Source organism: Dermacentor silvarum, chromosome 9, assembly GCF_013339745.2.
Source record: "Dermacentor silvarum isolate Dsil-2018 chromosome 9, BIME_Dsil_1.4, whole genome shotgun sequence".
NCBI classification, from domain to species: Eukaryota; Metazoa; Arthropoda; class Arachnida; order Ixodida; family Ixodidae; genus Dermacentor; species Dermacentor silvarum.
Genome location: NC_051162.1, coordinates 75,724,042 through 75,747,583, shown reverse-complemented (window position 1 = coordinate 75,747,583; position 23,542 = coordinate 75,724,042). Strand labels below are relative to the sequence as shown.

General features: G+C 41.8%; 1 protein-coding gene across 1 annotated transcript in view; it reads left to right on the top strand.

Annotated features, from left to right (window-relative positions):
- LOC119464795 (uncharacterized) overlaps window positions 1-23,181 on the top strand; it is a 29,434-nt gene extending 6,253 nt beyond the window's left edge. Inside the window, exons 2-7 of the mRNA XM_049655325.1 lie at window positions 14,874-14,909; window positions 16,679-16,716; window positions 18,155-18,229; window positions 20,897-20,972; window positions 21,466-21,533; window positions 23,140-23,181. Coding sequence (XP_049511282.1) covers window positions 14,874-14,909; window positions 16,679-16,716; window positions 18,155-18,229; window positions 20,897-20,972; window positions 21,466-21,533; window positions 23,140-23,181 — 335 coding nt within the window. The remainder of the gene's footprint in view (window positions 1-14,873; window positions 14,910-16,678; window positions 16,717-18,154; window positions 18,230-20,896; window positions 20,973-21,465; window positions 21,534-23,139) is intronic.
- Window positions 23,182-23,542: the final 361 nt, after the last annotated feature.

Below are 23,542 nucleotides of genomic sequence, written 5' to 3'. Positions count from 1 at the left end.
TAGTCCGGCCTACTGTTTGGTAGGCCGGACTATCAAGCCTCCATGGATGGATGGATGGATGGATGGAAAAACTTTATTGTGGTCCATTGGGTCGCGCTAGTTTCTTAGGCCGAAGCTGGCCGCCCCCACTTTGCAACCGAAAAGCCTAACCTATCGGCAGCTTCGCGGGCCCGTTAGACTGCCTATAGCTGTTAATCTAATGTGAAACTGCGTAGAGCTGCGTCCCACCACTCTTCATTGTCGTCCTTGTCACTTCCATGCTGTGATAATATAACCGATGATGGGAAAGCATGGTTCGCATAGCGCGAATAAAACGAACGCTTATTTTGTTGCATAATACATCAGTAGAACTCTAAAACAAGGGTTACCATACTTGCTCAGAAACTTATTTTGATATATAGAGCAATCATCTACAGATTACATATGCTTTCAACACAGCTATCTTAATACCTGTCGGTCATTTGAGTAAGTAATATAGGTAAATAGTATATGCACTATTATGTTTATTAACATAAGATTATTTGCGCGTTTGTAACCAGAAATAACAAGTAAGAATATTTCCAGATACTAGCCCTTTCTCATATAGTAAGCACCCCAGTAAACCCTGTCACTGGTTTTTATGTAAGATTTCGTTAAACACGTATCTTTTCAATGTAAGTCAAACTAGAAACACAAAGCTCTAGTCGTTTTCCAACTTTTTCTTTTATTTACGCTTATAGCATGGTAACGTTGGGCCGAAATAGTTAAATAACAATATCTGACGTATGCGCAGTTGCGATGATAGTCACCAGTTGACCGCAGATGCCGCAAAACTTGTCATCGCTGTCTACGAATGCAGGTTTACATCAGATCACACAGCCTTCAAGCGCCAGTATGCCTATTGTATAGTGAAACAATTGTATGACACTGATAAAAGAAATTTTTATAGCGAAGCTGTATACCTCTACCAACCAACGGTTCCTTCGTTTGCCCAGCAAAAAGCTTCCGCCGAAGTTGGCCGATCCAGGCGATAGTGTAGAAAGGGTCCAAGATCATTGACACATACCAGGGATGAAAAAGAGAGAAAGAAAGAAATAAACAGAGAAAGAAAGACCAGACAGAGAGAGAGAGAGAGACTAAACACTTCTACCGACCAACGGTTCTTCCGTGTGCCCAGCCAAAAACTTCCGCCAAAGTGGGCCGATCATGGCGATTGTGCACAAAGGGTCCAAGCTAATTGGCACATACCAACGACGTTTTAAAGAGACCTCGTTGACACATACCAGGGACGAAAAAGAGAGGAAGAAAGAGAGAGAGAAAGAAGGAAAAGAGAGAAAGAAAGAGAGCAAGAAAGACCGAGAGAAAGAGAGAGGCAAAGATAGAAAATCACCACGAAGGCGGGAGAAAGAAAGAGGGAGAGAAAGAAAGAAACAGAGAGAAAAACAAAGAAGTAGAGAGAGAAAGAAATATATAGAGAGAGAGCCAAAGAAATTCACTATGAAAGTCAGAGAAATAAAGAAAGAGAGAGAAAGGAAGGAAGAAAGAGATACAGAAATAGATAAAGAAATAGAGAGAAAGAGAGAGAGAGAGATAAAGAAATATAGATAGAAAGAAAGAAAGAGAGAAAGAAAGAAAATCACCCCGAAGGTCAGATACATACACGACAAGCTTCGCTTACCCCCATTTTCTCGACAGGGGAAGGGCTGGTGACTTTTTTTTGCATGCACAGGTCCGACAAAATGGCTCCCGATTTTAGCAATCGGTGTCACATTCCTTTCTTTCGTCTGAACCCCAAGAAATACATATGCTTACAAATATATGTGATACGTGCAATAGTTACCGACTCGTTGACGTAGCCAGTATATGCGTAAAGTAAGATTCATATATAAATTTATAAAAAATATATATAATATATAAATATATAAATAAATATATAAAATATATAAATAAATATATAAAATATATAAAACATATATAAATAAACGCCTATATTGTTATATTGAAAAGGCAACATGGAAGCACCTGCCATACAATAAAGAGGTGCTTTTCTATGGTCTAAAAATGAATTGTAGTAAAAAATGATAGAAAGCATTATAAAAAACGGGGACTGCTATGATAGGGCAAGATGCCATACAGTTTAGAGATCAGACACGACTATGTAGCTTTTCAAATTTAAGAAATCATTACTTGTTAGAAAGAAGCACACCCAAGTAACGCAAAATGTTGCCGTAACGTTCTCTGACTGTACACAAATGTCGGTGTATAACGTTGCCTACATGCTGCTAATGTCCTCTTTTTTGATCGCAAGACAACGTTGGGCCACAACGTTGTGGCAGCGTTGAGCAGCACATTCATGACGTTAACATAACGTTAACAGAACTTCCTGTCAACGTAATTTGGATGTTGCCTTTTGTCACTTGAGCTTTCAGGCAACGTACGTATGTGACGTTTAAGCAACACTCAACTGACATCGCAGAATATTTGTAGACATACATAACAGCAGTGCTGTCAGCATGACACGGCTGACAGCACCGCAAACCCTGAAATTTATATTTGCTTGACAGATAATTTACTCTAGTAGTTCTCATGTTGCATATGCATGAAAATGATAAACAAGAATTAGTGAAGAACAGCGTTTTTTTACGTATATATCTTGTGTAGCTTACCAAGATGTCTGTGTACCTTACGTTGTGGTAAGATACACTATATACGTAAAAGAATGCTGTTTTTCACCAGTTCTTGTTTACATTTTCATGCATATACGACATGAAAACTACTAGAATGCATTATTTGTCAAACAAATATAAATTTATGGGTTTGCGGTGCTGTCAGCCGTGTAATGCTGACAGCATTGCTCTATGGGCAGCTGATCTGTCTTGCACTATATATAGTACCAACTCGCCTTAAGCCAGAATCTTTAAAGTGTTTCAAATGGTGGTTTGCCTGACTTGTCTTGCTGTTGTCCATAGCACAGCATATAGATGCTAACTGCAACTAAAGTGCACAATGCAAAGCAAAGTGGTTCATAAGAGCAATTTTTCATTTTGGCTATAACAGCAAGAGAAGCAGCATGCAAGTCCAATGTGAAGAGTTTCTTGTATAAAGGTTCTCACAGCAGGAAAGTAAATATATTCCACAAATGTTTATTTTCTTTAAACATGTTTAAGCTTAGACCACAGAAAAAATCAGTCTTTGCTTCCGACTTACTGCTCTAAAAATCATGTGTCGGTAGCTGCATGTGCTTTCAAGAAATTGCATAATAGCCAACATCAGCTTCTAAGAACGCTGGTATGTAGGAATTGTTTGTGCAGGAGGAATAAGTGGTGGTTGAATATGCACCCATGAATATGCATTGGTCCACCTTAAATAGTGAATGCCATAGACAAACCTGGTTATAATGTCAAACCATGCATTTATTTATCGTCTGCTTACATCATCCTGGCAAACAAATGACACTTATATAACAGTAACTTAAAAACTGATAACACACAGATAACACACTTACATATATTTTCTATTAAACATCAAGGTCTTCTATCGCATATTAAGACTCTACTAAGAGCTACAACTACAACACAATATATTTTGCCTTCCCATGTAGGTCAGACTTCGAATTGTTTTGCTTTTTGTCGAGTTCCCTTATTTCAATGGCAGAACACAATTTGTACTTCTTAATAACAGCACAAATACTGTCCTCCTTCACTTTGTAATGTACAACACAACACAGTTACACTGCGGTTGGATACTATCTCATGCCAAGCATCCAGCCGGTCTTTTTGCCTAAGCTTGCAGACATGGCAGCAAGTGTGAAGTAGTCAACACAGCCCGAGGCGTAGAGTAACACAAAGTCATCTAAGCACTGACAGCCAACCATCACTTTTGCAGAGGATGGCCAGCAGCACAAGTGATGCACACATGCCTCCCTCGGTAGCTTCACTTGCATCCAGACCTCACTGGTTTCCAAGTCAATAATGCGGTAACCTGCAGAGACATCAATTACATCAAACTATAAAGTGCCATCTGAAACACTGAAGTAAGCCATGTTTACTGTGAAAACAGGCTAGAAAAATGCTTACAAACAACTTAAGCTCCGCATAACTGTGAAACAAACAATAGTGACTTTACACAGGAGAATAATGCAAAACATCAAAAGCAAATTTCAGTAAAACCTAACCAATATAGCCACAGGTTTGGACACAAGAGCAAGGAAAGCACAATAAACAATACCCACAACTTCCTTTATTGCGCTAAGCAGTTAAGACGTTAGTATCAATATATTCCTTTAACATAAAGCTTCCTTGCAATGCCACGGCTGCTTGTTACATCCAGTTCAGTCTTGGAAGAAAACAAAAATTAACAAATGATGTGAATGCTCTACCACGGTATAAAACCACATTTCATTCGCGATGAAAGAAAGTTCCAATGAGTGAGTGATAAATCTGACTTGTTGCTACAACATATTGGTGAATTGCAGCACAGATATTGACGACAGAAAAGACGAGACAATAGACGTGTGCTGACTTCCAACAAAAAGCTTTATTTTCAGTGACCCATGTTTATAGCCGTCACTCATCACATTGCACAAGTGCAATTAACACCCTTAGGAAGGTCAACTCTGATAAGTGTACAGATGCTGACACACACAGAGCCAATTCGCGCAATCTTTTCAGCTTCAATAATTTCACGTGTTAGTTGATCACGCTTCTGCTGACAACAGTAAACCGAGCAAACAATGGTTCACAGGCACACGAACTGCAACAACATGCAAGCAAACTGTCATGCACGTTTTTCTTGACATTGTATGAGTGTTCTCTCAGCTGGTCATTGATAGTGTCCTGTTTGGCCTATGTTCTGTTTACCACAAGAGGGGTACAGTAATTTATGTTGCTAACATAGGTGACGAACAGATTTTTGTTACACTTGTGTGCTGCGCTGAAACATTTCCTTTGATTACACAACTTTATAAGCTTCTGAGGTGCAAAGAAGACACCTTTAACTTTGGAACGATCTGCAGTTTTCACGATACTGTGAGACAGCTTATGAATGTATGGTATGACAGCCACTTTAAGTCTGTGAGATGGAGTGATCACATGGCAACCACTCGGTGCATGCGCTTTTCAGAGTAGAGGTCATGTGGTCACTGCATCTGACAGACATAAAACTGGCCGTCATACCGTACATTCATAAGCTCTCACAATATCAAGAAAATTGCATATCATTCTAAAGTTGTGTAATCAAAAGCAATGTCACAGAACACCAAATTCCGTTTGTCACCTGTGTTAGCAACGTGGTTTATTGTATCCCTCTTGTGGTAAACAGTATATAGGTCAAATGGGACGCTGTATCAATCACCGGCTGAGAGAACAATCATACAATGTCAAGAAAAATGTGCGTGACGGTAGGCTTGAATGTCATTGCAGTTCGTGTGACTGTGAACCGTCGTTTGCTCAGTGTACTGTTTCCAGCAGAAGCGGTGATCAACTAACACGTAAAATAATTGAGGCTGAAGAGATTTCGCAACTTGGCTCTGTGTGTATCGCACACCTTCTATACACTTGTCAGACAAAGAGTTTACTTTCTTCCTAAGGGTGCCAATTGCGCATGTGCAATGCAGTGACTGACGGCTATAAACATGGGTCAGCAAAAATAAAGCTTTTTGTTAAAAAGTTGCCGAATGTCTCTCGCCTTGACTCTTCTGTCGTTGCCTACATCTGCACTGCAATTCACCGAAAAATTTGTACGTGCATAGAATCTACTGGCTTAAAAGACTATATAGGGAAATGGGGTAAATAGCGGAGAAAGGGAGAAATCACAAAAATGATCCATCTATGCCTCGTGTATGAAGTCCCAGACGGAGCATGCTGGTCTGGGCTGGTTGGTACATCATTAGGACGGGAACAAACAGCGCTAGGATGGGACGAAAAGAGTACGACAGACAAGGAGTGAAGTGTCGTGTGGACTGTAGTGCCGAAGTAGACTGTAGACATGGACTGTAGTGTAGACTTAGTGAAGAACTGTAGTGCCGCGTGGGCTGTTATTGGGTATTGTCCTTTTTTAATGTCCTAATGTTCTTCGTCAGATATGTCTACACAATGTCTTTATAGCCTGCGAAACTCCCAAAATATATGTTTTGTCATCAGTCAAGTGCCTGAGTGGCATGTCGAGCAGGTAACTGGTGTTGTAACACTTGCATCTTAGTTTGGCAAGTCCTCAGCTTTGTAGACTTCCATGATCTAGTTCTGTGGTTCCTCACTATAGCAGTACAATATGTTATGGCGTAAGATTTTCTTGAAAAGATGCCACTTGGCAAGCCCGTACTTTATCAAGCATAGCTGGGGCGTGCCTTAGCGAAATAAGAGCAGCAAAAGGCAGTTTTATGCCGGCTACCTTCACAACAATACAACAAAAAATGACACATATATACAGTCAACTCTCAGTAACTTGACCTCGGTTAATTTGACTTTTTAGTTTCAAACGCACTGCAATGTCCAAACAAGAAACCTCATATTGCTATGGAACAAAACACTTATTCGAATGCATAAGCATGTCGCTTTGGTGAATTCAGTCTCTACAGTGTCCCCTCGTGCGAGCAGCGGCAGCTAAGGTCTGAAAAACAAGAAATTCAAGAAATAACTCTACTGCTTCCCTTGGTGTGAAGCTGTTTTACTTTGCCTTTACTTTACTTTTATTTTTCAAAATATCCACAGCCTAAATTTTCCTTACAGTTTAACACTGAGGCAGTGTTTAACATGTTGGCGCATGTTGATGCCTGTCGGCTGAGTTGTGCTTCAAGAGCAAGCAGGAAAACATTACAGACCACCTCGGGTGATCTAAAATACCTGCTTTTATTCTGCCATTGTTAATTTCATCTTTCGGATAATTCAACCAACTCTTGGGGTCCTGCGAACGTCAATTAGCAGAGGCGACTGTACCTGTTACTGCGCATCAACACACTCAGTTGCATTGACAGTGCTACGTATACATTAACCAACCCTCAGAATTCTATAAGATCTTGGAGGCCACACTCAGCAGAGGCAGCTACATGCAACTGGCGTGTGTAGACCAGAAGTGCAAAGATGAAATACTTTTTATGGTCTTTTTGAGATTACATAATTGTGTATTTTTCATTTGTTCACCTCAAGAATAGCAATTGTAGTCAGAAGAGTGGAATTTTGGACCCGCTGGTGATGCATATTTGAGTGTGGTGAAGCGCGAAAGACGGGACAGAGTGAGGCGAGACGGACGGGACAAGCGTTACTGTCACCTGTGAACGTTTTTGGGACAAAATTTCCTGCAGCAAGAGCATTACAGCAGGCAGGTTTCCAACATCTGCTCCTTCATGCCGTTTCAGAAACCCTGCTTAAACAGCTGAGCAAAGAGCCGTCAGTAAACGTTGTAGGTAACCCGCAGAAGACGTGTTTATTCGCGGTTGTGCCATATGTGCACAAGGTTTCGCACAACTTAAGGAAAGTCGCAGGGAAGTATGGAGTGGATCTTGTGTTTTCTGCGTCATGCAAGTTGGCACAACTGTGGAAACGCATCACGGGTAGTCAGGAAAAGATTTGTTGCACATCAAAACACTTGCATAAGTGTGATCCATGCGTCACTGTGGTCATGTTTACTTGGGACAGACCGGCCAGTGCCTGAACGACCGGCTACGACTATGCTACAGGTGTTGCATATCGGGAGAAGAGTTGAATATTGCTCTGCACTGCAAAAGTTGTCGTTGGTATCCGCGGATGACGAATACGGAAGTTCTGGCCGTTGAAAAACCAAACTAGAACGCGAGCTTTTGGAAGCCGTGTTAATCTAAAATTCTGGAACTGATAAGTAGGTTAGCGCCACTTCGCAGGCACTTTTAAACAAAGAAATGCTAACTCATGAGTAGCCACAATTAAGCTGGTTTGTTAATTCTGCTTTTGCTTCTTTTTAAAGACGATAGTGTTTCTTGGGCTACCTAAACGCGAAAAACTTTGTCACTCGATTCAACCGCTCGGCCAAAACCAAGCATGAAAAGATGATTTTTTCTCCTCAGGGGCACCACATTTCGAAAGATATGCATCAAATGCATCTGAAACATTAATCATTTCGGTGCAATACATGTATTGTTACAAACATTACAAAAACAAACTTGAAAGAATGTGAATGATACTTACTACCCACAGCTTCCAATTTATCGGGGCTCAATGTCGGCTTCTCAACAGCATTGCCATCCTTCAAGCACCGACAAGGAGCCCCTGTGACGCTCCTACGCCGAGCGCCAGGGCTCCCCACATCAGTTATTCCAGTTCTTTGCAGAACAGGGAGTCCCGGCCATGGCACTGGAGCAGGCCCCAGTTATCGTTGCCAATGTATAAAACATTTCCTAGGTGTACCTGCAATAAAAGATGGCAGAGACACATTAAGACTGCTTACGTGGGGGAACTTTCGTGAAAGCACCTTTAGTCAACCAAATGGCTGCAATGTGACGTGCACAGGCTGACACGCACTAGGCACACCTTAAGTCAGCCAGAATCAAAGAGCTGCCGTGGCATAAGGGAAGCGTGCTCCTTCTCACACTCCAGGTTCTATTCCCACCCAGTCTGCACAACTTTCTTATTAAAACAATTAATTTGCTTTGTTAACATGAACCTACCTAAATTTGACATCACTCCAAGCGTTTTGATGTGCTTGTATTGCTTGTGCAATAGGCCATCGGTTTTATGTCAATAAATGCTGGTAGCAAAAAGAAGTATGTGTAACTGTGCGATAAATGTAGCCGGAAAGGCAGGTACGTCCAGTGGCATTAGTGTAGGGGCTGCACACAAAGTTTACCCTGTTTCAAACTTATTTTAAAGAGCAGTTTCAGTGAGCCCAAGTAGAGTCTTTCAGCTTTTTTGCAGTGCAGAAACAGGTACAGTTCGTGCCAGCCAACCAGATGAAGAGTTGTCCTAGTAACTGTCACTAATCACCCTCTCAGCAATTAGTGATAGCCAAAATACAGCTTGTATCTCTACAACTGACACCTGTCCCATTTCCTTAATGTGGTATTCGTCACGGATTTTGATGGTCAGTTGGTTGGCATAGATAAACAATCGAAATCTGGCACGCAGCACCAGTCGCGTCAGTGCATCGTCAAGTGGCACGAACATATTTCTCCCTTCAGTGAGTTATGGTGCTCTCCTGGGCACATGTTGAGGCAGCAGCCAGTCTGCCCCATGTACATTTGACCGAATATATACATGATCAAAAGAACAGACTATACTACCCCTGATGAACACAAGACAAATTGGGTTGCATCTTTAACTCAGCAAGCCTCAATTCTCATGTGGACTGCTATGCACGCACATTTCCAGCGAAAAATAAAGTAGGCAGGATATGCACGACAGTCCACAAGTGAATTGGCAAAGGCGAGCAGGCAAGGAAGGTTTGCTTGGTTAAAGATACCACCAAATTTGTCTAGTGTGTATGAGAGGCAGCGTACTGTATTCCTTTCACACCTGGTCAAATGTACACAGAGCAGACTGGCCCCTAACTAAATGTGCCAAATAAATTCCCATATTTCACTCAAAAGACCAGCATGCTCGTCCAGTTTGGCCGTGCATTGCCGCGATAGGACTTCAGGCTGGATTAAGATCATCTGTTTTCATCTACGGTGAAAAATTGACACGAGAGATCAGCGAGGCATACCACATAAACAAGACATGCGAGCCAGACCCCAGGATCAATTCATAAAATAAAAGGCATCCTTTCTAGATGACAAGTGATTGAAGTTAGTCAGCGCATATTTACTTTCCTTTTTACACAAATACCATTTATTGTGATTTTATGCCTTTATATTACAACTTACGCCGTCCCTCTGAAAGAAATTGTGCACAACATAAGCACACATGCAGTTTTGCTATTTTTAATCCTTCCATCAAAATAAATCATCAGCGAGCCGCAGTCAAGTTGTATGGTACCCTGTTCATCCCCATGTAAATTCTATCCTGAAAAGTTACATGAACTGAGTGGCAAACTCTTAAGTACACTACAAATTTCACCTAGCAAACACGGCTGGTTCTCAGAAAATGCACAAATACGGTGATAGGTGATAGGTTCGCATACTGTAGCAATAGTAAGTGCCAGTTAGCTTCGACACTAGACAGTTTTAGTATAGCATATGCAACTAATAGCGTACGCCTATACGCTATAGTACAGCGTATGCTAAACAGCACACGTTTATTACAGTTTTAGTTGGCCTGCGAGATCTTCCGATCGCAGAGGCCATATGCCATCGTCGCACCTATCTCGACTTCACTGACAGGTGGCGCTGACAAATCTCGAAGTTTCCTTCGTTAGCCTTCGTGTTGTTCGAAACGAGAAGCGATCTCGAAAACTCCACAAGGTTAACCATATTACAATGTTGTCGAAGCAGCCTGAGGGTAAGCGAAAGCTGTTTACGCAGTCATTTGCTACGAACGTAGCGAATTCTGCAAAACCCACGCCAAATTAAATTCGAAGCGGGCAGCGGGGACCGCCGCCATATTTAACATAAACTACGCAGACCACACCCAGACGGTAATGCTAGATCTGAGAAATAGCGTGCATACGGATAGCGTTCTGCACATGCGCAGTGATGACCCGCTATTTTATAGCGTACGCAATGACATAGCGTACGCTAAACTAAAACTGTCTACTGCTGCAATAATTCAGCTGTCAGGCATCTGCAGTGCTTAAGACACCACAGAAGTGTAAGTGCACAACAAAAACAAGCGACGCATCAACAATAATTTTCACTTGAGAGTAGTGACAACATAGGCTGTTTCGTGTAGCTAAAACACTAGCCAATATGTAGAAAGTATATGCACAAGTATACACACCTATAGATATTTGCCTACCTAACTTAACACTGCTGCAAGAAAAAATACTTAACATCAGGACATGTTAGGTCTACTTTTATATAGAACACAATGAGGTGTGCATAACAGCTATGAACACAAATAAACAGCAAGTTGCATAAATATTTGGCATATTTAGTAAGCTGTGTTGACTAATGTCGATTAACTTATCCACGAATGATACCAACATGCTACTTTTTGGAACACGTACACTACATACATACCTGACCCGACCATCCAGATTACACGTTGCACTACGGCAGGCATAGCCAAGGGGTCTGGTGGCTCCTCCGTTATGTGGGCACTGTTATGGGTCACAGCCTCGCCACTATAAAATAAGTTCTGTGTTAACTTATTGCAGTGGCACATAGCTTTATAAAGCTGTCAAATTGTCTACACATGCATGGAGCATCTAAATATAGTCACAAAATCAATGTTTGCATTATTGCAGGGTGGCAACAGAGCCCAAAGTAGAAGTCACTGATGAATGTCTTGATAATGGGGACCCTTTCATCACAGTAAAATTATTGACACGCAGCAGCACATGGCAAAGAAATGTTTGTTTACAAAACAATTCATTTTTTTCATGACTCAGTTTAACTTTACCCTGTCATGTTTAGTTACGTATAAGGTATGTCAAAACATCTTGTCTTAAAAAGTAAGTTGGACTAGTAGCAAGCTGTGATTGCTTAATTTTTTTCTCTAAAACTGTCGTAAACCGAAAACTTTGTAAGCAGATACTATTTACAACGTCGAGGCATTTATAAGCAAGGAAACGTCATTGCAATAAGAATCGGTGAAGAGGAAAATGAGTCGTTATTATGCAACTTCAGCAGAAAAGCGGGAGCGCACGCGCAGCACGCACATGAAGAACACGGTTATTTTCGAACGTTGTATTTCTCATCTGAAGAAAACGCTTATCAAGCTTTTCAATTTCGCATCGAAGCAATAAACTTGCGTAACTAAGTGCTGACAACCAGCGTTCAGCAAGCATCAGCACAGGTATCACTGTTGTCGCGGGACTTCTATTTCATACGCTCGCGCACGCTATGCACACACGAGAAGCTCACACAACACGCGTGTAGTTAGCCAGCACGATTATTTACCTTTTGAATGGTATGACACGGTCGCGAAGCGCTCTCCAAGTTGCCGGCGCTGCGTCGACGATGTTACTTCCCGCATACATGCCGCTCCGTAGTGGACGAGCTGAGGCGCGCCAACACACAACATTTCTTTTCGACGTCCACCCAACTTTCCACGAGAACAAAGGGGTCGCACTAGAGCACTGCACGGGCTCGGGCTTACCCGAAAGCCCGGGCCCGGCCCGGCCCGTGGGCCGGGCCGGGCCGGGTAGAGGATATTTTTCACGGGCTCGGGCCGGGCTCGGGCACGGCGTGTGCTTTTTGACCCGGGCCCGGGCCGGGCTCGGGTTTTTTGACGTGGGCCCGGGCCGGGCTCGGGCTTTCTGCGAGTTATTCTCGGGCTTCTGAACCCTGAAAAACATGTATTTTTCGGTCTCGGCACAGGCTCGGGCTTAAGGTAAAGGGGTGGCGGGCCGCGCCGGGCGGGTAACGTGAATTATTTCCGGGCCCGGGCCGGGCCCGGGTCTCGCCATAAATGTTTTGATCGGGCTCGGGCGGGCCGCCCAATGTAAAAACGGGCCCGGCCGGGCCCGTGCCGCAAAAATCGGCCCGTTCAGTGCTCTAGGTCGCACTCCACGGCATAAAATCGTTGGGCCACATTTGCCTGGCGCGCAACGCATACGGCGAGTTTGCAGCATGACACAAGGTATCTTCAAGCACTTCTGTGCACGCTAACTGCGACCCACTTCATAACTGCAAACACAAAAACACACGATCAAGCAAACGCGACGCTCGTAGCACCCCGCCAACGGTTCCTATCACATGCGACCGCCATCACAGAACACGGAGGAAAAACAATAGCGCCACCTGCATACTTGTGAGACTGTTGTGGCCTCTGTAATGACAAAAATATTACCCATGACACTCACATACTAAAATTTTGTGCCGGGTTAAACACAACTACGTATAGATGTTGCGAGACAAAATAACCGTAGAACAATCTATATTTTACACTGTAGTTTGGCGTATAAAGAAATTTTATAACGTATTTTACCTTTGAATTGCTTCTGCCGTCTGCAGCCAGCATAAGCTGGCCTTCGAGATTGGCTTACGTTATCCTTATCAAGCCGTGGCTGTGGCGTGATTTGAACGGTTTGGGCTGTCTCGAAGCCAATCCATGACGTTTAGCGATGCTGCCTACTTTTCCTACACCGTCACTTAATTTTAAATAACTTTCTGATGTTGTCAAGATGAATTGTAGCCTCAGGAATTGTTGACACGATATCGGAGGTACAGATGTGCGGTGTTCGATGTTTCCGTGCGCGTTGTGACTGTTTCAGTCGTAAAGGATCAAATCCACGAGGGTTGATAGCTCGTGTGGCGCAGGTTACACCCGTATCGTCCGCATTTCCTTTCGTGTCTGTGCGTTGAATGTGCGCGGGTGTTGCTCCTGTCGTCCGTACCTTCTGTGTTTATCGTACGGCTCGCGAAGATTCCTCCTAAAAAATATCTGTCCTGTGTGGTATGTGAAACAAATGTGCGCTGGCGTACGATGTGTTTGCAGTCGTATTGGTGGCTTATAGTCCTTTGCTCTAGTGCCGTTTCTATGATGTGAACCATACGTGAACTGAAAAAAATGCACTGTTTTTCATATGGACAAGTAGATATGATCTTTGTGTATCCACTGTGCAATGTGGATGTGTTCGTCATTTTTATGCAGCTCGTATCATGGGGCTTGTGCCTATTCATGATGGCCCTTGCTTAATGTTTCCACTTTTAGAAGCATGTGGCGTGCAAGCAGTCACAAAGTCTTGTGCATTTGGTGTGGAAGAAGGGAATACTTTTATGCGTAACTTTGTCTAGTATAAGTGAACCGTTGCAACAATTAGTATTCTTTCCATGTGAACGCTTCTGCCATTTGATATAATTTGTAGCAGGTCTTATCTGTGGAGAAGCATAATAAACATAATTTAACATGGTGTTCCTTAGAAGATATTAATTACTGCATAACCACTAAACAGCTCCATACCTCACTGTATGGTAAAGATAAATGTTCAGTTGAAAATGAAAATATTTTATAGTTGCATGAACGTATACATGCGAAATGCTACAGCAGCTTGGCATCACATTAATGTCAATATTGGTGACATCCAGCAACGTTCTGGGAACGTGCTGTTTTGTAACGTTGCTACATTGATACCATTTACACGTTAAATTGATGTTTACATGCAACGTTGACACAACGTGGGTGTCGGGACGTTGCTGTGACATTTATTTGTGACATCACTTGAACGTACAGCTGGCAACGTACATTCAACGTTGAGGTTGGCTGTTTAACGTTGCCTGACATTTGTTACAATCAGGCAACGTTTACGCTACGTTCTGTGTTACTTGGGCAACTGTTTAAGAAATCACTGAATGGTAATACTGTATTCAAGTATCAGGAGAGCCATTTGTGACAACAGGTATTAGTATCTCCTTTTGAAATTTCTTGCTAGATTTAGCGTTAGTTTCCCACTAGCGACAAAAGGTGCGTAGCTATGTAGAGGCCTGCGTCAAGAGTAAGCTAGGCACACCGTCCGACCTCCTCATGTTCAAAGCAGTCTCATAAAATTTTTGGGCTTAAATCAAGCGGTTATTTAGATAAACTCGTTCTTCATTGGTATTTTATAACGGAATACCGTACAGTATAAGGAACGGTGCAAATAGCTTGGCGACCGAAAATGGCAGATGCTCCCTATACAAGACCTTCAATTTACCCTTGTAACAATGCAGAAGACTCAGGCGTTTTAATAGGTTATCTGTTTCGTCCATCTGGTTGCGGACATCATATTTTTTGTCGTTCTTTTATAGAGCACCACTGATTCGACTTTATGTATTCTTAAGGCTCAACATTTTGGGAGCGTCAATATACTATTTGCATTTTGGTAACTGCTCTGCGCCTTCATTTTAGCGTTCCTTCTCCGGAGTGCTGCCGACAACACAACAGGTCAGTACACTCTTACGATAACAAGTGCATTTATCCCGTGTCAAAAATCACCGGTCTAACTGCAAATCCTCCTGATTGGTTGTATACATAGATTTCGTTATAAATGAAATTGATTCTGTGTACCCAATAGCTTTCTGATTGTGCTCAGACATGCGTCTTTCAGAACAATAAGTTATGAGGACACACAAATAGTTGATTAATCAGGAATTCAGGAAATATTGTTATGGGGTAGTATTTGGAAAGTCTATTAAGGTAAAATTACTCCTAAATGCAAATGTTCATCAATCTTGATGCTGAATGGCGAAGACCGGTCCCTAGTGGTTAGAAGCACTTACGCTCATTAAGCGTTTTTCTATTATACCTCGGCTATACATATCCTACTTATTGGCGAAGTTGAAAATGATCGCATGAATTCAGTTTCGTATCACATTTTCTGGTGGATGCAAAGATTTTCAGTAGGATAGCAGCATTTGAAACTTGCTAGTAGGGTTACTTTCTGGTGATGTTCAGCGAACGTTTCGTATGTTTCTACGTTTCGTACGAGCTTCTAAGAAAAATAATTCGGAGTCCTGTCACACGACTATGAATTCTCGTACAGCAAATTTTTTCGGCAAAGCACTTAACGAAAGTTGTGTTATCGTACACACGTGTGCATGCTGGAGGAAAACTGCGGAGTTAGGTCAAGAAATTGTATACAGGATCCCTGAGCGGGCCGTTTGACTCCAACAACTCGCTTTAATAAATCCACATAGATTAATACGTCTGAGCACACTAACCTACTATTGTATTCTACTCATTCTGTACTGCTCATCTCAGCAGCCAACATCGGTTGCTACTCTGGATCCTCAGTGCAAAGAACAGTTTTTTGCAACGCTATACAACTTTTAAGTTTCCTTGACATTTAAGAGGCTTTCTAACGTTGGAAAACCCCTTATTCTCAATATTAACAGTCATCTGCCCATTGCCATTAAGATATTCTTTGGTGAGCCTAATGATCGATGCATCTGGTAGACAGCATTGCATTTTAGTGTTATTTGGTGTACAACTGGCTTGCACGTTGCCCAGCAGATGTATTTATTTGATCGTGGGAGAAAAGTTACATTTTTAAAGGGACACTTTATCCCTGATTCCCGATCGTTGTTACGCGTGCGGTGCTTCACGTAAGAACTTCCAAGAGTTATGATTGCAAAAAACTTCAGCGGCCGCTTGAGCGCAATAGTATTATCATTTTCTGTTACGAAATTTTCCGCAATTGGACACTTCAGAGTATTTCACAGTGCCTAGAGAAAATAATGAAAGTCGGTTTTTAAATCTTGGTAGCAAAGTGTCATGTGGTAGGCAGTGCTCTCCGATAACACAATAACGATGATAATACGTTGAGAATGTGTGCAAGACAAAAATGTACGTGTAAATGTATGTGTAGTGCATATTCCATGCACGAGAATCCTACGATGTTTTTTTCCTCGTTTGTGTTTATCATATTCAGTGAACTGCAGGAATTCAATTGGCTGAAGACATCATTCTTAAAAACGACTCATTGTGCCAGATTGGGGAGGAACGATGATATCTGCGCTCTAGGGCCCTAGTTCACAGCACTAATATTCAGTAATAGACCTTGCATTATGTGACGTAAAACAAGAAATACAGGATTTTACATTAGGCTCTTTAACAGCGACGATTAAGCTCCGGCATTTTTGGCTAACTCGAACCATGCTGGTCATTTACGTCAAGGATGAAATAACCGGTCTAATTTTTCTCATCTCACATAGCTCCAAATGGGAACTCTTGCGGTGACGAGTATTATGGCGTAAGTACTGAAACTTCTGCCTTTTGCCCTAAATATTTAATGTGAACAACTTTGTCCAGTGAAGATCTTGTGGTCGCTGTGACGACAACAGTTGGTAAAAGTGCACATAAGGTTGTTTTGTCGAAGATAGACCTCTGCATCCTTATGCCTTATTAAAAAATCCTGAACTGTGATGCCTGAGGTGCTAAAGAAATTGCCCATAAAAAAGGGAAAGGTGTGAAGACGTGGTCACGTTATAGATGACTACACTTATCGCTCATGCATGAAGTGGCCCACGTAGCATGCGATAGTGGTATACAAATTCCTATGCACTTTGCATTTAAGGCACATATGTTGCCTATACATGTATTGATTATCGAGATGAAGGAGCGAAATTCAAAGTATACCTATTAAGCCGTACATTTTAAGTATATCCTTGCGCTGAATATGTGTAGCTTCCACTTTAGGTACTGATATTGCAAATCTGTAGCTACAACATCTTACAAACTGCTGATAACTTGTGCTTTTTTCAGAACAAATTGTGCCCTTCTAGAGCCAAGTCTCCAGCCTAACAATGCCTCTTGAACCATATTTTTGTCATAATGTGCCGGGCTCCCCATGTGTGTCCTTAAATTTCAGATGACTCTAAATCTGGTAATCCGTGGAATACAGCCACGTTTTCATAAAATAACTGTGGTCAAGAGGCTCGAAAACTCAACAGCTTGTGCGACAAATCGTAAGCGATAACTGCATACATGTTTGGCAATCTGGTTTAGTTTGCAGTAGAACTTACTCAAAATGCTGCGGGAGCAAAAAAGTGTCATTTTATGAATTTTTGAAAGCATAGCAACGTTTTGCTCATCTGTATACAAGCATTATTTTAAACGCTATCAACCTAACAACTTCATGATATGTTGTGCTTTATGGTAATGAATACTTCCATATTCGCTACAGGATGGTGTCATTATTTCTGACGTCATGGAACGCTGAGGCAATTTATATGTCATCACCACTGTTTCTTTCTACGTAATCTTTTCTGCTTGTAAAGCATCCTTATACGAAACCACTGGCCTGTCAGCCGTACACTCTGTGATGCAGGTTTAAGTAAACGTACTATTTGTCCTCCATTTTAAACGGTTACGCACAACTAGATCAATAACTCTGTATGCGCGCATGTTCAAGGTATGCCTCTTTATAAGTTAAAAAATGACATTCGTGCTTCCACGAATGTCATTTGGTATGAAAGAAATTTTGGTTCAGAAAATACTGATCTTACAAATGTCCAGCAGTCAGAAATATTGCTAACACTATGCAGATATATCACATGTACATATGAGCAATGGTACTTCGCCGGACGTAAAATTTTAGTTTCTATTGACAACAATATTGCCACATATGACAGCCATAGAATAAAGTTTTTTTTAGAAAATAATAATTTGCACTCTGTTCTCTATTTCAGGAAGGATACACTACTACATGTAATTACACCTGCGGCAATCAAACCATTACATATAGAAATGGAACACCCTGTGCCGTAAGTATACATTGCTTTCGCATGATCTCTGAAACAGTTATCAGCCACAATATCAGTGTAAGTCAATGGTGAGGACGTTGAGTAGATGCGCAGGAGGTGTTTTGTTCTATGTTGCAAAATAGCATTTAGTAGCAAAAATATTATTTTCAGGAGGCATAAGGCACGCTGCTAGTAGGCTATTCCCATAAGACGCATTTTGAACTCAAATTGCACTATGCGAGAGTAATAAGCATGATTATGGTATCATTTCATATGCTTATTGCCTAGTGAAATATTTAAAATATACTGTAGTGACATTAGCACGTTCATATAGTGGAAATATATCCTGCAAATGCAGACGCTGTGTGTAAAGAATGCAATTTCTTTTTTTTTGCTAAAGAAAGATTTCCTACGTATATTAAAAAACTCGTACTGTCGAGCCTCTGTTTTTCGGTATCTAATTTCCGACTGCTTCAGCCAATCCAGACCTATGGCCACAGTGGCGGCTGTGCATGCTTTCTCGGAAGGCCGTTTTATTTCTCTGAGGTGGCGCGGCTAACGTTTTGCACAACAGCCGATCCATCGGGTTGTTAACGTCATGCCGATTTTCCAATAAGCTCGTCCCTGTATGCGCCTTTTCATTAAGCTTTACCAATTACTATTTTGCAACCAAGGTTCTTCTAATGTAGCTGGCACAGGCTAGGTAAGTTACCTATAGAAAACCACTATCAATTTTAATCACCTAGCTGTGCTCTGTCTCGCTGCTCCCACCGAAAAATCCAGGCCACTCCAAGCCAGAAAACAAGACCATGCAGTTCACATTTAAAGATCTGCATTGTTCCAATTTTGACGTGAAACTTCTTTCAGTTTGGTCAGCACAGAGGGTCTCCTGCTCAATACATATATAAGAAAACATGTTATATTGTTATCGTTTACGTTTTGGTAACCGCAGTACACACGCAGCATTCTTTATTATCATTGAGTAGAATAAAGAAGCCATCACTTGCAATTACATTTGTTGCGTCAAGGACTGGGCAGCACAGTCTAAACTATCCTAAAATTCTCTGTTTATCTTGCATCTAAATCACGATACATTGTTTGAGATGTGTGTCAATATCTGTGTGTTCGATACATCATAGGAAGTATCCTATATCCTATGTACGTATGTGTGCATGTATGTATGTGTGTGTGTGCGTGTGTGTGTGTGTGTATGTAAGTATGTATGTCAGCACCTAACTTATTTTCCCCAAACTTGGATCGCTGGGTAGTTCATGGTCAAATAGGCAGAGCACCAGGCTGCTGGGCGAGGCAAACTGGGTTCGAAACCAACCGTCAGACCGAATAGTGTTACTGGATACGTAACTGCGCATCTTGTGCTCTTCAATGTACCTCTTTGACCACAACGTGGCTCAATGGTTATGTATGCACCCCTGAGTATGTACCGCTCTTTACTGGCCCTGTCTCACGCCAACTTGGTACACTCGGTATGTGGCGCTGAGCATCTGCGTCTAATCATTGAATCTTTTAGACACCGAATAAGTCTTCATGCATGTGTCACTGGTTATGGGTCGCAGTTTAATACACATGTTTCACCACAGCTTGGGTTGCCCTGTATGTGCGGCTCTTCAATCAACCTCTTTGACCCACACTTAGGTACAAGGTATTTCGCGATTGGTATATAAGGTATTTGATGCAAGCTTGCATCAAACATGCCAAAACTACGATCCGAGGCTTGCCATTGTGGGGGTAAAGCGTCCGGGGAGTAATGTTTACAGTATCGGGCTTCTGAGCTAGAGGCCCCTGTACGAATCTGGCCGTTGTACAATTTCACTGATCATTTTTAATCAACAATTTCGCCATCAGGGCGAAACAATGAATGCAAAAGTAATATGTTAGCAAAATGCGTGCCCTCGTTGCTCCAGTGTTATTATCGTTTCCAAGGAGCTGTTCAGCTCGAGTGAATTACCATGCGGGGGCATATCGGACCGATCTGAGGGTCGCGGTGTTTCGCTACAAATACCCTGCACCGATAGGTACCACAATGGCTACACATGAGGTAAAATATTGGCACTAGCTGCAATGGCCTGCTTAGCTGTGTTAGAACTTGTTCTGATAAGCGAAGCTGTCTAACCTGAGGTTTTAGAATAAGCTGCTCCTGTTCACTAGTTTCGGCGATTGGAGCATTGCCTATGCGTTATTGCCAGCAAAAGGGTTTCGTAAAAAATAATTATAATATAACAACTATTCTCGCCAGAAGTCTCCCTTTCAAGATTCTAGTAGAATGGCAACTGGTCACATGCACTGTTTAGGAGTATGAGATGATTGCAACTGCTCGAAGCTAGGTATATGTACAGATAATTGAGTAAGACCATTCAATAATAACGAAATTATAGAGAGGAAATACGGAACCTTGACGACTAGGAATAAACATGAAAGCTGCACTGAGCTTTAGTAAACACTGTTGTTCACATTCCCTTAGGCTTGCAGCGTGCACCGAGTTAATTAAAGCCTGTTCAAAATTTCTAAAATCCATGCTAATTAGGCCCTTTCCAGTGCGTGCATTATATATTTCAAATTTCGGCCATCAGTACAGAAATTGTTCCCTGATAATTTGCTGCCGCTATCAACAGGTATTTTACCGGGCCAACACGTATTTCATAGCATTGACTGCATCTTACTTATTTGCAGCTTGTATTCACTAAACCAAACAGGACGGTTGCCGGTCTCTGCCTGAATGGCACGTGTGTCTCGTCTTATGATTTGAGTAAGTGGTTGCAATTTTGATATTCATTTTATGAGCAATACGTTTAATGACCGCTTGGCAATTGTATTCATAATAATATGATGAAATCCAAGCAATGTTTAGGTACAGCGACGTTCCAATTTTCACTTCTAGAACAATGTGTCAGTAAAGGAAGCACATTTTCCACGCAAATTTTGTAATGGCTAAAGTACCAATGTATTTCCGTTGTCGAATGTATGTCACGCTGCAGTGATACCTTACACGTTCGGTGCGAAAGATTTATTGCTGTTGTGCCTTGCGCACATGCGGCCGATCAATATAATGTTCCAATTTTTTCGTAGAATGCACGACTTGCTGTTTAGCTGACACCATTCAGATTTTAAGAAAGATGCAGATAAATGTTGGCTGTAAGCATCAAGCCCTTGCAGATCTTTGCCATGAAAAATGTTGTCGATAAAACTGTTTAGCATGTATCTTGGAGAACTACAGTGCTTTCCGTATTTATTTCTTGCAGCTGCGGAACAGGAAAAGGATGCACATCCACAAACGCACCTCAAGTGCCCAAAGAAACATCACTTTGGCGTAAATACAAAATTCGCACATTGCAAACCAATAACAGTTATTATTGCTTTCAGAAAGTGAAAGTTCATAGAAATCTTCCCATATATGACTTGTGCATCTAGCAGCACCATTAGGTTACGGGAGAAAAAGGCTAAACTAAAACATGCAATGTCTGGATTAGGACTCCGATTTAGGAGTCTTGTTAAACCCATATATTATTCATTTCAGTGTTTTCATCTAGCACGCTAACATTAGGAATAGAAACTACCATCTTTCTTTATCATTATGTTTTATCTTGTAATTGTTTGCATTTCAAAAGACGGATATATAGATCGCTATGGCACCGCTGAAGTGCTTACAACTGTACATGACTGCGCTTGAAGGCAACCTTCATAAAAGCACTTACGACGACTGACCAGAGTGCTAGCGCTACCAGTACCCACTGATAATAGGTTTCCTATTAAGATATATCGAATCAATAATATTGCTTCGCGAGATAGATTGCCTACTTATTTCAACCGGGCACAATAACGAAGTGGCTGAAAAGACAGACACCGCTACAAAAGCAACAAGGAAACAGGGTACAATAACAAACTGGCTGAAAAAGACAGGCACAGTTACAAAAGCAACAAGAAAACATATGGTTCTAGTGGCCGCTGTCCAACCTTTGTACATTAGTCTAACGGTCATGATAACTCAGTGCAGCGCGACTGGAGCAGATGAGAAAAGGATTTGACACCAAGCACAGTAAACGGATTTTGCCCAACATCCCGACGTTATACATGAAGAAATATTCGTCAACGCTGCCTTTTCCATGACTGCATATCTTGGCCAAAGTTCGGCAATGGACCTGTACAACACCCGCCGCTGCGGCTCAGTTAGCTAAGGCATTATGCTGCTGAGCACGAGGTCCCGGGATCGAATATCATCGGCGGCGGCCGCGATTCGGTGGAGTCGAAATGCAAAAACGCCAGTGTGATGCATTGTAGTGCACTTTAAAGAACTCCAGGTGGTCAAAATTAATTGGAGACCTCGCCTACGGCGTGCCTCATAATCGGAAAAGGTTTCGGCACGTAAAACACCAGAAAGAACACCTGTACATCACATAAAACAAAGACTTAAGCCTATTTTCCGGCGAGGCCTTACCTAAATATTACTTCAGAACCGGGATTCTCATATTGTGAAAGAAGCAATACTTCTTAAACTTACCATAAAACTTGGTGGGCGTTTCATACAACGCAAGTGTACAATATTAAAAAGTTTCATTAAGCTTTATATGGACTTTTCTGCGTAGACAATTCTGTCTTTCACAGCCCGAAAACAAGAATAAGCTGGTAAATTGTCTGGGACATCAATAAGGCTACCACGGCATTATCAAACTCACGAAAATTACTTGTTTTGCTTCATCACTCATATGTGAACCGCAAACTAGATACAGCGAACCGGGTATAAAACGAGATTAATACTATTGAAAGATCGCTACTGCGGAATTCGACACAACCAATTCATATAAAAAGCATTCCGTGGCACTGCCCGTTCGTTGTCGCTGTAAAGAATTAAGATGATAACCTGCTTTGGAAAGACTAAATCTTGCAACATTGGCAAAGGGAATTTTTATTTCATGCAGAAGGCCAACAAATGCCCTACAGTGCTTTTTGAAGGCTTCTAATTGTATGAGCGCCTGAGACTGTGAGTGAACATTGCTCTTCGAGTGTGTTGAGATTGATTAGCTGTTAGTTCTGCTTGATATTCTTTCCTAGTTTTGTCCCTTAGTTAAGCTCATCTAGCGCGAGGCGGCATTATTCCACCTTTGGGTCTTTCTTTCTTCATCTCTCTCTTTTGCTTTATTCTCGCACGCAGTGAATGCTGTGTGCGATGACATTCTCACACACAAAAAAAAAACTCCGTGAATGCGTTACAAATGAAGGCCTGCGTGAACCTGTATGTAGCAAAAATGGTACAAAACGTTCACGCTGTAATTGGTGACACCGATTTTATTTCCACAAATTGAAAGAAGCGGACTTCTTTTT